General features: G+C 58.8%; 1 protein-coding gene across 25 annotated transcripts in view; it reads right to left on the reverse strand.

The window, feature by feature from the left end:
- Window positions 1-529: 529 nt before the first annotated feature.
- RHBDF2 (rhomboid 5 homolog 2) overlaps window positions 530-12,830 on the reverse strand; it is a 30,886-nt gene continuing 18,585 nt past the window's right edge. For 6 of the 25 annotated variants that reach the window (XM_024350627.3, XM_063799342.1, XM_063799343.1 and 3 more), the window contains 17 exons: window positions 11,008-11,178; window positions 9,377-9,498; window positions 8,726-8,921; window positions 8,450-8,653; window positions 7,301-7,429; window positions 6,824-6,942; window positions 6,474-6,668; window positions 4,665-4,776; window positions 4,365-4,439; window positions 4,008-4,169; window positions 3,668-3,777; window positions 3,474-3,537; window positions 3,283-3,377; window positions 2,887-2,962; window positions 2,640-2,740; window positions 2,321-2,474; window positions 530-1,687 (listed from right to left, as the gene is read on the reverse strand). In XM_024350627.3, the coding sequence (XP_024206395.1) occupies window positions 1,268-1,687; window positions 2,321-2,474; window positions 2,640-2,740; window positions 2,887-2,962; window positions 3,283-3,377; window positions 3,474-3,537; window positions 3,668-3,777; window positions 4,008-4,169; window positions 4,365-4,439; window positions 4,665-4,776; window positions 6,474-6,668; window positions 6,824-6,942; window positions 7,301-7,429; window positions 8,450-8,653; window positions 8,726-8,921; window positions 9,377-9,498; window positions 11,008-11,157 (2,484 nt within the window). In that variant the 5' untranslated portion in view covers window positions 11,158-11,178 and the 3' untranslated portion in view covers window positions 530-1,267. Of the gene's footprint in view, window positions 1,806-2,320; window positions 2,475-2,639; window positions 2,741-2,886; window positions 2,963-3,282; window positions 3,378-3,473; window positions 3,538-3,667; window positions 3,778-4,007; window positions 4,170-4,364; window positions 4,440-4,664; window positions 4,777-6,473; window positions 6,669-6,823; window positions 6,943-7,300; window positions 7,430-8,449; window positions 8,654-8,725; window positions 8,922-9,376; window positions 9,499-11,007; window positions 11,179-12,830 lie in introns of all 25 variants that reach the window. The other 19 variants (XM_063799333.1, XM_063799331.1, XM_063799332.1 and 16 more) reach the window with 5 other exon arrangements.

The raw sequence follows: 12,830 nt of genomic DNA on the forward strand, positions 1-12,830 counted from the left end.
CCCTAGGGTGGGGGATAGTGGGGATCAGCAGGATGGGGCAGAGGGGGGAGGCCTGTGCTGTAGAGGCAGCTTGGGGCAGGGAAGCTGGTGCAGGGCCCTCTGCCCATGGTAATCAAGTGGTCATACCCAGTGCCTCACTGGCCATCCTCAGTGTGGTGGGTGAGGCAACGGCACAGGGAGTGGACTCGTCCCCGGGTGGGGTGACAGGTCCCCTCAGTGCCATCCCCATCAGGGCAGGCCACCCTGGGCCCAGGCAGCCACTTCCCTGCTCTGGAGCCAAGGCAGAACAGGTAGGGGTGGGAACCCCAGGGCCCTAAGGATTCAACCCAGCCCTCCCAGGTGGACCCCTGGGGTCTCCCACGTGACCCCAATCTGCTTTCTGGCCCAACTAATTCCCCAAGATGCTCCACAAGTTTTCTGCTGTCCACCGGGCCAAACTGCTGTGTCTGAGTGGCTGATGGCTGACCCCTCACCTCACCCCCAAATCCCAGTTTCATGCTACCTGAGGTCTCCGTTAAAGACAATGTACTGCCATAAAGAATATTATTTAATCCATGAGACATCGTCCATACAAAGTTAGCGTTACTTTTAAAAATGAAGACCGTGATATAAACTGGTAAAAAACGGGCCTGATGCGCCTCGAGCACCCCGTGGGAGCAGGCCCTGGGGTAGCTCCGCCCAGTCCCGTTCTACCTGAGGTCTACTTATGTCTCCCCCCTTGTTCTCTGCCCCCAGACCATGGCCAAAGCCTTTCCCACAATGTCCCATCTGAGAGCCTTATGGATGCGCTCACAGGGCAGAGGTAGGAGGAGAAAGAGGAAGGGGCATGGTGGGCACCCAGCCCTGGGGGCAACAGAGGGCACAGCCACGTCCCCAGCAAGGGCACGCTCCAGTAGTAGTGGGGGAGAAGGCACCAGCAGAGGCAGCGCTGAGGACCCTGGGAAGAAAAGGACCCTGCCCCAGGAGATGGTCTCAGCAAGGAGCGGGATATTAGGAACTGAGACCCAAGGCTCAGAGAGGCAGGTGCCTTGGGTGTGCCTGAGCTTGGGTCAGGATCACACAGGCCTCACGCCCCAGAAAAACCCCGCCTTAACCAACCATCTCACGTGGAGTCAGCCTCGCCTGGCAGGGGGGGACCCAGGTCCAGAGCCCGGGCCCTGTCTTGGGTCTCTGGCTCTCTGGCACACAGAGAGCGCTCTGCAGAGGGCAGCCCTCGCAGGCAGACCCTGTTCCAGCAGGGCTGAGGGGCAGCCGCGTGGCCCGGCGGTCAGTGCAGCACCTGGTCCAGCTCATACTTCTCGCAGAAGCGGCTGGTGAAGGGGAAGCAGGTGAGGTGCTCGATCCAGGGCCAGTTAATGGGGTAGATGTACAGCCACAGCACGAGGGCGGCAAAGAGGCCGGCAAAGGCCAGCAGTGACACCAGGATGAGTGCCCGCTTGCGGTACTTGTCGCTGGTGCCGAAGGTGATGTAGGGCAGGAAGGCGAAGGCCAGCAGCAGGCCACTGAGGAAGCCGAAGATGTGGGCGATGTTGTCGATCCAGGGCAGGAGGCCGCAGATGAACAGGAAGAGCACGATGGCTGAGAGGTTGAGGAAGGCCTTCCAGGGCCTCTCCAGCAGCGGCCAGCTCTGGAAGAGCTCCACGAAGAGGCAGGCAAGGAGGCCGAACTGTGAGCCGGCCGGGCCCACCTGGGGCGGGGCAGGGGAGACGTGGCTTCAGGCATCAGGTGGGTGGCCTGGGCTGGGCCTGCAACCTGGGTCATCCCATCGATCAGCTCCTCCCTGGCAGGCATGGGGACCCCTGAGGCTGAGGGGCAGGGGGTCGGCTGGAGCTGCTGGACCAAAGCTGGGCCTGCTCCGCCCATTCTTTCAGCAAACACTGAGCGCCTACTGTGTACGTGCCTGGTGTGGGTCCGTAGCAATAAGCAAGACAGACAAGCCTGTTCCAGGCTGCACACGGTGGGGAGAGGACGGACACTGAACAAACTAGATCAGTCAGGTGGAACTGATCAGACTGCCGACGGCGCACGGAGGCCATTTCCTACCGCTCGACCTGCAGATACCTAGCATACTGTCAGGCAGTGGGCACAGTTAGGAAGATAAATGAGGCGGGGGAGGGACAGGATGACTCAAGAGCATCACTGTTCCCTCTCACTGGGATTAAGAGACCAGCCAGTAAGCCCCCAGATTAGCTGTCCCTCTGCTGTGGAGCCCAGTACAGGAGGGGCCCCGTATCCGTCTGGCAGATCCCAGGTGGGTGGAATAGGAGCAGCAGGGCTGGCCCCCTATGTGCAGAAGGGGTCCCATCCTCCACATCCTTACCTCTGCCCGGTATGGGAGAAAGATGGCACTGGCGAGGTTGCCTGTGATGCCACTGAGGATGAAGATGATGGCGATACGGTGCCAGCCGGCCAGCTTCTCCAGGTCCCTCAGGATGGTCATTTGAAAGACCACAGACACGAGGCAGTGCACCACGCTGGGGGAGGGACACACCAGGCAGCGGCCTTCAGCCAGGCACTTCAGGAGCATTAGGCTTCAGCAGGTTGGGCCGGCCATGCCCTGGCCCAGGAACCTTTCCCCAGGGGTCCAGCTGGGTGGCCATCACAGGGGTCGGGTTCGGGGGCAGTGAGGAGCCTCTTACCCAGCGTGTAGGAAGAGAGACAGCCAGAGCCTGTAGAACTGATCTGGGACCTCAGGGTTGAGGAAGGGCAGCAGCCCACACACCTTGTCCAAGCAGTGCACCTGGGAGTGGGCGTATGGTGCTCAGCGCCCCAGAAGCAGGCTGAGTCTGAGGCTCCGACATGGGAGGGAGTGTGTGAGCCCCGGCCCCAGCAGGCTGCCATGCCCAGCGTCCTCTCCTCCACTACCCCAGGCCTGCCTCGCCTCACCTGGGAGCAGAGTGTTGCTTCCTCATGGAAATAGCCGTGCATGAACTCACAGTATTCCCGGGTGGTGATCTCACAGCTAAGGGGGTGGTGAGGCAAGAGGGGACATCAGGGCGCTGAATAACCACTGCCCACCTTTGCCCAGAGCCCAGCACCTGGCTACAGGAGGCATCGCTGGCAGGAAGAGGGATGCCGCATCCAGAGCCTTCGACTCTGGAGCAAGCTTCCTTCCTCCAGCTCACACCATGGGTAGCCCCAGAGCAGGGGAGCAAAGGACAGTTATTGGAGGGCATCGGCCCAGCGGCTGTGGGTGGTGACGGTGGAGGAGCAGAGGGCCCACAGGAAGCCGCAGCTCGGGGGGGCAGTGGGATGGCTGAGGCCAGGGCCCAGGTCGCTCACCTGCCCTTGGTGCCGATGCAGCAGGGGCGGCCCTTGATCTCGCAGTCCATGTGCAGGAAGCCTGTGTGGTTGCTCCTGGCCTGCTCTGTGCAGATCTGCCAGGAGGGGGCACCGGCAGGGAAGTGGGCTGTGCAGCAGGCAGGTCCCCCATCCCTGACCTTCCCAGACCACTCCCCGCCGGGGACACTCACCGGCCACTTAGTGATGTCATCGGGCCAGATGTGGGCACCGCTGGAGGCTGGCTCCTCGCAGGTCCTGGAGACAGGGTTCAGATTGGGCTGTGGCACACCCAGCCTGCCACGTCCACCTACCCACATCCCTGTGGGTGGCTCAGATGGCATGGCTATGCCTGACCCTGAGGCCCAGCAGAGGCTCCAGGCCCTACCTGGGGTCCTGGTGGCAGACAGCCCCCGAAGTCCGCTTCTGGCCCAGATCAGACTTGTCCATGGGGGGCCCAGTGTCATCCTGCCACTTGACAAAAGTGGCCAAAGTCTCCTGGAGGGCAGAAGAAGGCTGGTGGGTCATGCCGGGGCCAGGTCACCCCCACTGGAGTGGGCAAGGACAGAGGCTTTTCCCATCTCCCCAGGGCTCAGTCTCATCTACGGGGGTCTGGGAAGGGTGGGGCGGGGAGGAGGGAACGTGGTCACTGCCCTTGAAGGACAGGGCAAGTGGAGCTAGTCCGGGACCAGGGTCTGGCAGGGGTAGGAGGGAGGGCCTGCCCCCACCGAGCAGTCCTTCCGCTGGGTCTGGATGCATCCGGAGTGGTCATTCTGGACACAGCAGCCTGAGTCCCGCTCCAGGTCTCGCTCCCGCAGCACCAGCTGCTCGATCTGCCGGTCCTTCCGGATGCAGGGTGAGAACTTGGCCCCCAGGTGGATCAGGTCAATCTGGGGAAGGGAAAGGGAGGGGAGAGAGTGAGTTTGAGCCCCAGACCTGGGAGGGGTCCATCACTCCACCTCTGCCCCGCAGAGTCTCCCCTGATGAGGGGCCTGCAGGTGGGTGAGGAGCCCACCTGCCCAGCTGGGAGTGACAGGGCACAGGGACTCCTGGCTCAGATGATGTTCCCCAGCCTGGGCCCTCACCGAGCTGGGGCCAACCCAGAAGTTCTCCTGCTGGATGTACTTCACGCTCTCGTATACACCTTTGTTCCGCAGCACCTGTCGTGGAGGTAGCGCAGAGGAGGGCGTCAGAACAGTGTGGGCCCTGGGCATGGGGGGCTGGGGCAGCTGTCCCCAGGATAGAGCCTCCAGCAAGGGGCCAGGCTATGGTGAGCACCACCCTGCTGGGGCCAGATTGTTGTGGTGGGAGGGATTAGGTACCCATGACGCTGAGGCCTCCTAGGGGAGGCTGGGACCCCCAGCGTGGAGCCTGACCCGACTCACCAGCTGGGTGGTGACGTGCTGGGCAAAGCCCACGGGTGCGATGCCATACGTGCAAATCACCAGCAGCGTGATGATGACATGGACGAAGGTCAGCCAGTAGGTGAAGTAGGGCCTGTGCAGAGACACCTTGGGTCAGCTGAGCCGAGGTCCTATCCCAACCCCCAGTCCCGGCCACAGGGCCACCCTGGCCTGGTCACGTGGCTCGCCTGGGCTCCCTGCTCTGCCCCGTCAACTCATCTCAAACCAGAGGAACTTTTAAGATGAGCCTCCAAGCATCTCTCTCCTAGCTTAAAACCCTTTGATAGCTTTCCACTGGCCTTGGGACAAATTCCAGAATCACCCCCTCTTGCTGGCTGCAAAGCTTTGCCTGACCGACCACCTCTCTGGCCTCTTTGCCTGCATTTCCTGGGATGTACTTTGCCCTTCCAGCCCCAGGGCCTTTGCACATGATATCACAGTTTGTCCTGACTGCACCCCTCCCCACCAGCTTTCACTCTCCCTTTCTATCCTCCTCCGGGACACCCACCACACCTATCATTGCTTGTTCTTTTCTCTTTTTTTTTTTTTTTTTTTGAGACAGAGTCTCGCTCTGTCACCTAGGCTGGAATGCAGTTGTGTGATCTCAGCTCACTGCAACCTTCACCCCCAGGTTCAAGCGATTCTCCTGCCTCAGCCTCCCTCGTAGCTGGGATTACAAGCACCCACCATACCTGCCTAATTTTGTGTGTCTTTTTAGTAGAGACCAGTTTTCACTGTGTTGGCCAGGCTGGTCTCGAACTCCTGACCTCAGGTGATCTGCCCACCTAGGCCTCCCAAAGTGCTGGGATTACAGGTGTGAGCCACCGGGCCTGGCCATTGCTTGTTATTTTCTTTTTCTTTTCTTTCTTTTTTTTTTTTTTTTTGAGATGGAATTTCGCTCTTGTTGCCCAGGCTGGAGTACAATGGTGCGATCCTGGCTCACTGCAACCTCTGCCTCCCAGGTTCAAGTGATTCTCCTGCCTCAAGCCTCCTGAGTAGCTGGGATTACAGGCATGCACCACCACGCCCGACTGATTTTTTGTATTTTTAGTAGAGATGGGGTTTCACCATGTTGGCCAGGCTGGTCTTGAACTCCTGACCTCAGGTGATCCGCCTGCCTCGGCCTCAGAAAGTGCTGGAATTACAGGCGTGAGCCACCGCGCCCTGCCTGCTTGTTATTTTCTAATTTGGGCCCAGTGTTTATTGGGCTGCTGCAAATCAGATGCCCTGTTCTTCCCCAAGGGCTCTGCATAGCCTCTCCCAGAGTCCCCTCCCTCCCAGCCCCAGCTTCTTCTTTTAAAGTAGAGGTAGGGTCTCACTATGTTGCCCAGGCTGGTCTCAAACTCCTAGGCTCAAGCAATCCTTCTGACTCAGCCTCCCAAAGTGCTATAATTACAAGTGTGAGCCACGGCGCCCAGCCCTGGCCCCAGCTTCTAACTGTCCTCTGACCGACCCTGCCCTCCCTGCTCCACCCTCTGGGGGTTCCATTTTAGGGCCTGCAGGCAGTGACACTCAATGAACATTTGTTGACTGACTGCTGTCTGGGAGCAAGGCTGGGGACCAGGCTCAGAAAGCATGGGGTGGAAGAGAGGCAGCAAGCACCCCTGGCCCTTCCCAGGTCATGTGCACAACCCTTGGGACAGGGTGCGCCTTCGAGCTTGTCACTACACTCCTGATCCGCAGAAGATGCTCATGAAACACTTGCTGAATGAGTAAGGGGGTGCTTCAGGAGGGCCCAGAGGAATTTGGAACCTTCCAGGCTCTCCTGGGGGCTCCAGGGCGACACCTCACCGGTGGCTGTCGAAGCTCTCCAGCTGCCGCTGCACAGTGCTGCTGATGCTGCGGCGGTAGCTGCGGTTCAGCCAGTTGCCCACCACGCCGAGGCCGTAGTGCCGCTTCTTCCGATCAAAGGCAAAGTGCTTCACCTTGGAGGCGATGCGCTTGCCGCGCCGGGGCCCGGGGACTGGGGCTCGGCCATACTCCTTCCTGGTGGGGATGGTGGCTTTCAGCCTGAATCCCCCACCAAAATACTCCCAGACCCCACCAGGGTGCTCAGAAGGGGCTTGGGGGCCAGGGTGAGGTCTGGGGATGCCCCCAGGCTGGTGGCTGGCCTGGAGGAGGGACCCTGCCCCAGCACTCACAGAGGGATTTGCACCCCATCGGGGGAGACAGGGGAGGCTGAGTGTGGGATCCCTCGGAAGTAGCTGGCAGAGAGTGGGGGGGACTCAAAGACATCATCAGGCATGGAGCTCATTTCTTCCTGGGGTGGGGGACACGAAAATACAGTGTAAGGAGTCTGTCCCAAACACTGCCCCCCGGAACCTCAATTCAAGGGCAGGACACAGCTGAACAGACGGGCTCTTCACAATGAATTGGGAAGCCACATGCCCGTCAGCCCCAATGGTGACTTTCCCGGGTGGCACTGTGCCCCACCGCAGGTCTTCACCCTACCCAACAGAAAGATGGGGGCCCAGCAGCTCCACATAGGACCATGCCACATCCCAGCAGTGGGCCTCTGGGTCCCTCAGGGGTTCCTGAACATGATCAATGCCAAGGTCACCTCACCCAGCTCCCAGGCCACCCCACCCAACTCCTGCTGTCCCACACCCCATGCTTGCCTTACTGAAAAACGAGGAGTCAAACGTGTCTGCCCCATCGACCACATCCTCCTCCAGGAAGCTCGGGAAGGCAAAGCTGCGCTTGACCACCCGGCACCGCTGTCCGGTGGCATCCAGCACCGAGCGCCCCTGTGCACGGGCAGAGGCACAGCCATCAGGACCAGAGCCTGGCCACCTAGGCCCCCAGCCCCAACACCAAAGGAATCATCAAGCCCATCCGCCTGCAGGCAGCGCCTTGGGAGGAGGGATCCTGCCCAAAGTGTGGAGATTCTGCAAGCTGAACGGGCAAAAGGAGCTCCTGAGACTGGAAGGCCAGGAAATGAGGCACCAGCTTCCGTTGGCACACCACTCTTGGCACAGTTTGGAGTCACCTTTCCCTTGGTCCCTGCTGCCCCTCTGCCTTGGGCTGCTGGTACCCTAACACTCAAAGCAACCCACATTCTATACCCTCACTCCTGAGGCTTGGGCCATGTCTCCCTGTCCCTGTTTCTTGGCACGGAATACCAGATCCCTGCCCACCTTTCTGACCCCATCTCCTGCCACAGCTCCTATAACCACCCCTCACTAAAACCACATCAAACCGCCTGCTGCTCCCTCAAAGCACTGTACTTCCTCTGGGCTCCTGGCCCTTGCATAGGCCATTCCCTCTGCTGAGAATGCTGTTCCCTTCCTTCCCTAGTGAACGTCTCCTTGTGTCTTCTGGGCTTAACTCAATGTCTTCCCTGATACCAGCCGCTCTCCTAAACTGACCACCCTGAATGGTGACCCTCACCCTGGGCTGCGAGCTCAGCCAGGATGGCGATGGCTCTGCACGCGGTGCCCAGCACGTAATAGGGACTCGGAAAACCCGGGTGGATGAGGAGCAAGTATGCATCTCACTTCCCACTTCCCCAGCTTAAGAGTCAGTGCAGAGACCAGGTTCCAAAACTTGGCAGGGGGTCACACGAGATTTAAGACAGAAGGATGGACGCCTGGGTGCTGGGCTTCGGGGTCCCTCTTTGCCCAGGGATCCCAGCACATCCACTGTCCTTGGCACCGTAGGCAGATGCCCAGGTGAGCTTTAGGGGATGCTACTATGAGGAGTGGAAGGGAGGGGCAAGGAAGGGAGGCCGGGCAGAGGTGGGGGCCCTGCAGGAGGGAGCCCCGCACCTTGAGGAGGGCAGCGGCAGCTTGCAAGCTCATGTGGGCCACAGACATTCTCTTGCGGTGTGGCAGGTGGGAGTAGCCAGAACGGACACTGGTGAAGGAGGTGAGGGACAGGACTCCGGGGGTCAGCGGTGGGTGCGGGGCGTGGGGCCTGTCCATCTCCTCCGGGTGGCGGAAGGCCCGGCCCCGGGCCAGCGGATCCACAATCTGGAAGGGAGGGGGGCGGTAAGCAGAGCCATTAGGGTCCCCACCCCTGCCTCCTTTCCCCATGGATCCCACCTTGGGCATCTTGCAGGGCTTTGGGGACTCAGTGCCCTGGAAGGACAGTGCCTCCTGGCTAGGGAGCTCCAGGTCACGCTGGCACGAGGCCTTCAGGCGGCCGTAGCGCACGCTGCAGTGGTGCAGGCTGCGGCGCTGCCAGTGCTGCCGCTGCCCCTCCCAGTCGCCGCTGACTCCAAACCACTGGGCTGCGCCCCTGCGGAAGCAGACAAGGGACAGGTGGGCATATGCTTGTCTACGCCTGTGCACCTGAGTGTGTGGAAGGGGTGATGGCACGTGTGTGCCCGCGTGCCTGCAGGGAGGTAGGGGGCGGATCTGCCTGTGAGGCCCCTGGCTGGAGCCCAGTGACCAGATGAGCAGAAGCAGGGGATGACGGGAGCGTGAGGAGCCAGGCTAGGGCCCCAGGCACCCCCACACTGATCCACCCAGCTCCTCGAAGCCCCCCAGCCTCCACACCGTGATATTCCGCAAAGCACATACCCGTTTCCCCATCTATACCATGATAATAGGCCACAGGGAGACATTGCTCATTAATGCCGGCCTCCTCCTTCCAGAGAGGGGACGCAGGGACCAGGCCCAGTCATGTCCAGGCCCCAAAAATCCACACGTTGCTGGGTGGGGGGTGCTGGGCTTGGGTGTAGGGGGGCTCACTTGCGGATGCTCTGGGACAGTGAGGCCTGGCGGCGGAAGCCGGGGCGCTTCTCTGAACTCTCCTGCCATCGGCTGCGTGGCTCCTGGAGGCTGACGCTCTTCAAGTAGGCTGGGTTCTTCCTCTTGGGGAGGAAGGAGGGAGGGCAGGCGGTGGTGTGCGCAGCCCAGGTCCTGGGCTGGCTTTTCTTTAGCCTCCTATTCTGAAAACCCTGAGAACAAACCTCAACCCTGATTTATGCCCCAATTTGCTTTCATTTGGAAATATATATATATAATGTGTGTGTGTGTGTGTGTGTTTGTATATGTGTGTATATATATATATATATATATATATATTTTTTTTTTTTTTTTTTTTTTGAGATGGAGTCTCACTGTATTGTCCAGGCTGGAGTGCAGTGGTGTGGTCTCGACTCACTGACACCTCTACCTCCCAGGTTCAAGCGATTCTTCTGCCTCAGCCTCCTGAGTAGCTGGGACTATAGGCATGTGCCACCACACCTGGCTAATTTTTGTATTTTTAGTAGAGACGGGGTTTCACCATGTTGGGCAGGCTGGTCTCGAACTCCTGCCTGACCTCAAGTGATCTGGCCGCCTAGGCCTCCCAAAGTGCTGGGATTACAGGCATGAGCTACCATGCCCGGCCTATATATATATTTTTTGGGACAGAGTCTTGCTCTGTTGCCCAGGTTGGAGGGCAGTGGCACCATCATAGCTCACTGGAGCCTCAACCTCCCAGGCTCAAGCAAGCCTTCTACCTCAGTGTCCTAAGTAGCTGGGATTACAGGCATGTGCCACCACACCCAGCTCTTTTTTAATTTTTTTTGCAGAGACAGAGTCTTGCTATGTTGTCTAGTCTGGTCTCAAACTCCTGGGCTCAAGTGATCTGGCTGCCTCAGCCTCCCAAAGTGATGAGATTACAGGCATGAGGCGACCGCGCCCAGCCTCATTCTGAATTTAAAATCGCCATTGTTTAACTTTTCTCCGTCAAGGCCAGCGTGTGTTTTCCTAACTCCTCATCCAGTCCCTCCCCTCTGCACCATGACGCTCCTGCCTGCTGCTGTGTCTTCTGCAGAGCTCTCGGGTGAACGGGGGGTGTTAACATCGCTTCCCTTTATACTCCAGACTGTGCAGGAAGCCCACGCTGCCACAAGCCGGTTTTCAATGAGCTCTTTATGGGGCACTAGACCAGACTGTCAGAAACACTGATTCGTTCTCGTCCTCCCAAAGGAAGCAGACACTGCCTAGGCGGGCTGCTGATGCCAGGGAGACACTGTCCCCTGCTCACCCATGTCAAAGAAAGCCCCCAGCCCTCAGAAGAGAGACTGAGAGTCCAGGCCTAGGGGGTGCAATGAAAACAGCCAGGGCCCCAGGGTTACCAGCAAGCACTTTCTTGGGGCTGGCCCTTCCTGTGTGCCCCTGACCACGATGAGAGTGAGCCCGGTTCCTGGCTTTACTCCCTGTGATATTTCGGGCCCAGGAAGGAGGGGGTAGGGCCCGAGTCAAGGGCTGCACAGGCAGCAGCTGTGGCTCAGGAAGGAGCCCCTCTGGGAAGTGAAACTGACCAGAAAGTGTCACGTGGGTACATCTGTTACCTACGGCAGAACAGTGAGCCCCCAGGCCAGCCCCCTTACCTCAGGCAGCATGCTGTCCTGCTCGCCAGGGGCCTGGGTCTCTTTCTCGGGTGGCGGGATGGTGATGGAGAGGTTGGGTGGCTTCCGGCTCTGCAGGCGGCTGCTGGACACAGAGGACACGCTCCCGCCATTCTTGTCAGCAGAGGCCATTGTCGGCAGGAGGCGGGAGGGCTGGAATGGAGACCGGGAGAGCAGCGGTGGGCGGTGCGGGGTGGCGCAGTGTCAGGACCCTGACGCCAGGGCACGCAGCCCAGACCAAGAACCAACTTGCCTAAAGTTGGTTCAAACATCTCTGGGCGGCTGGGCGCGGTGGCTCACGCCTTGTAATCCCAGCACTTTGGGAGGCCGAGGTGGGGGGATCATGAGGTCAGGAGATCGAGACCATCCTGGCCAACATGGTGAAACCCCGTCTCTACTAAAAATACAAAAAATTAGCTAGGCGTGGTGGCACGTGCCTGTAATCCCAGCTACTCAGGAGGCTGAGGCAGGATAGGATGGCTTGAACCCAGGAGGCAGCGGTTATAGTAAGCCGAGATCGCGCCACTGCACTCCAGCCTGGCGACAGAGCAAGACTCTGTCTGAAAACACACACACACACACACACACACACACACAACCAAAAACAAACCATCCCTGGGGACTAAACCCAGCCTGAACCAGGCTGAACCTCAGGCCCAGTGGTTGGAGTGAGGTCTATTTCTGACCATCATTTGCATCCCGGACCATATGGGTCTGGGAGGTCCTCAGCTTACTACCTCATTCAATTTCTGATCTCTCCGCTTGAGGCAAGAACCAAACCCTGAAAAGAGCATGAAGATGCAGGCCAGGGACGGTGGCTCACACCTGTAATATCAGCACTTTGGGAGGCCGAAGTGGGCCAAGAGATGAGAAACCTACTGTGCTGGTCCCTGTCCCCCAAGGCCACCCAGTTTATTTTTCTTGTCTTTTTTCTGTAGAGGTGGGGGTCTTTCCATGTTAGCCAGGCTGGTCTGGAACTCCTGGGCTTAGGCCATCTGCCTGCCTTGGCCTCCCAAGTGCTGGGATTACAGGTGCAAGCTCACTGTGCCCAGCCCCAGTTCATTTTTCAAAGATAACTGAAACTGGCTGGGTGCGTGGCCCATGCCTGTAATCCCAGCACTTTGGGAGGCCGAGGTAGGTGGATCACCTGAGGTCAGGAGTTTGAGACCAGCCTGGCCAACATGGTAAAACCCTGTCTCTACTAAAAATACAAAATTAGCCAGGTGTGGTGGCGCATGCCTATAATCCCAGCTACTTGGGAGGCTGAGGCACGAGAATTGCTTGAACCCAGGAGGCAGAGGTTGCAGTGAGCCAAGATCATGCCACTGCGCTCCAGCCTGGGCGACAGAGTGAGAAAATGTCTCAAAAAAAAAAAAAAAAAAAAAGATAACTGAAACTGCCACCTGTCTGGCACTTTTTTCCCCCATAGTGAGAACACTGTTTAACAATAAAAGTGGCATATGCTCATTGAAAAAAAAAAAAAAATCACACAGCCGTGTGTGGTGGCTTACACCTACAATCCCAACACTTTGGGAGACCAAGGTGGATGGATCACTTGAGGTCAGGAGTTCGAGACTAGCCTGGCCAACACAGTGAAACACCATCTCTACTAAAATACAAAAATTAGCCAGGCATAGTGCCTCATTCCTGTAGTTCCAGCTACTCGGGAGGCTGAGGCAGGAGAATCACTTGAACCCGAGAGGAAGAGATTGCTGTGAGCCAATCTCATTGCACCCTCCACCTCCCAGGTTCAAGCAATTCTTTTGCCTCAGCCTCCCAAGTAGCTGGGGTTACGGGCGTGAGCC

Source organism: Pan troglodytes, chromosome 19 (assembly GCF_028858775.2).
Source record: "Pan troglodytes isolate AG18354 chromosome 19, NHGRI_mPanTro3-v2.0_pri, whole genome shotgun sequence".
Taxonomy (NCBI): Eukaryota; Metazoa; Chordata; class Mammalia; order Primates; family Hominidae; genus Pan; species Pan troglodytes.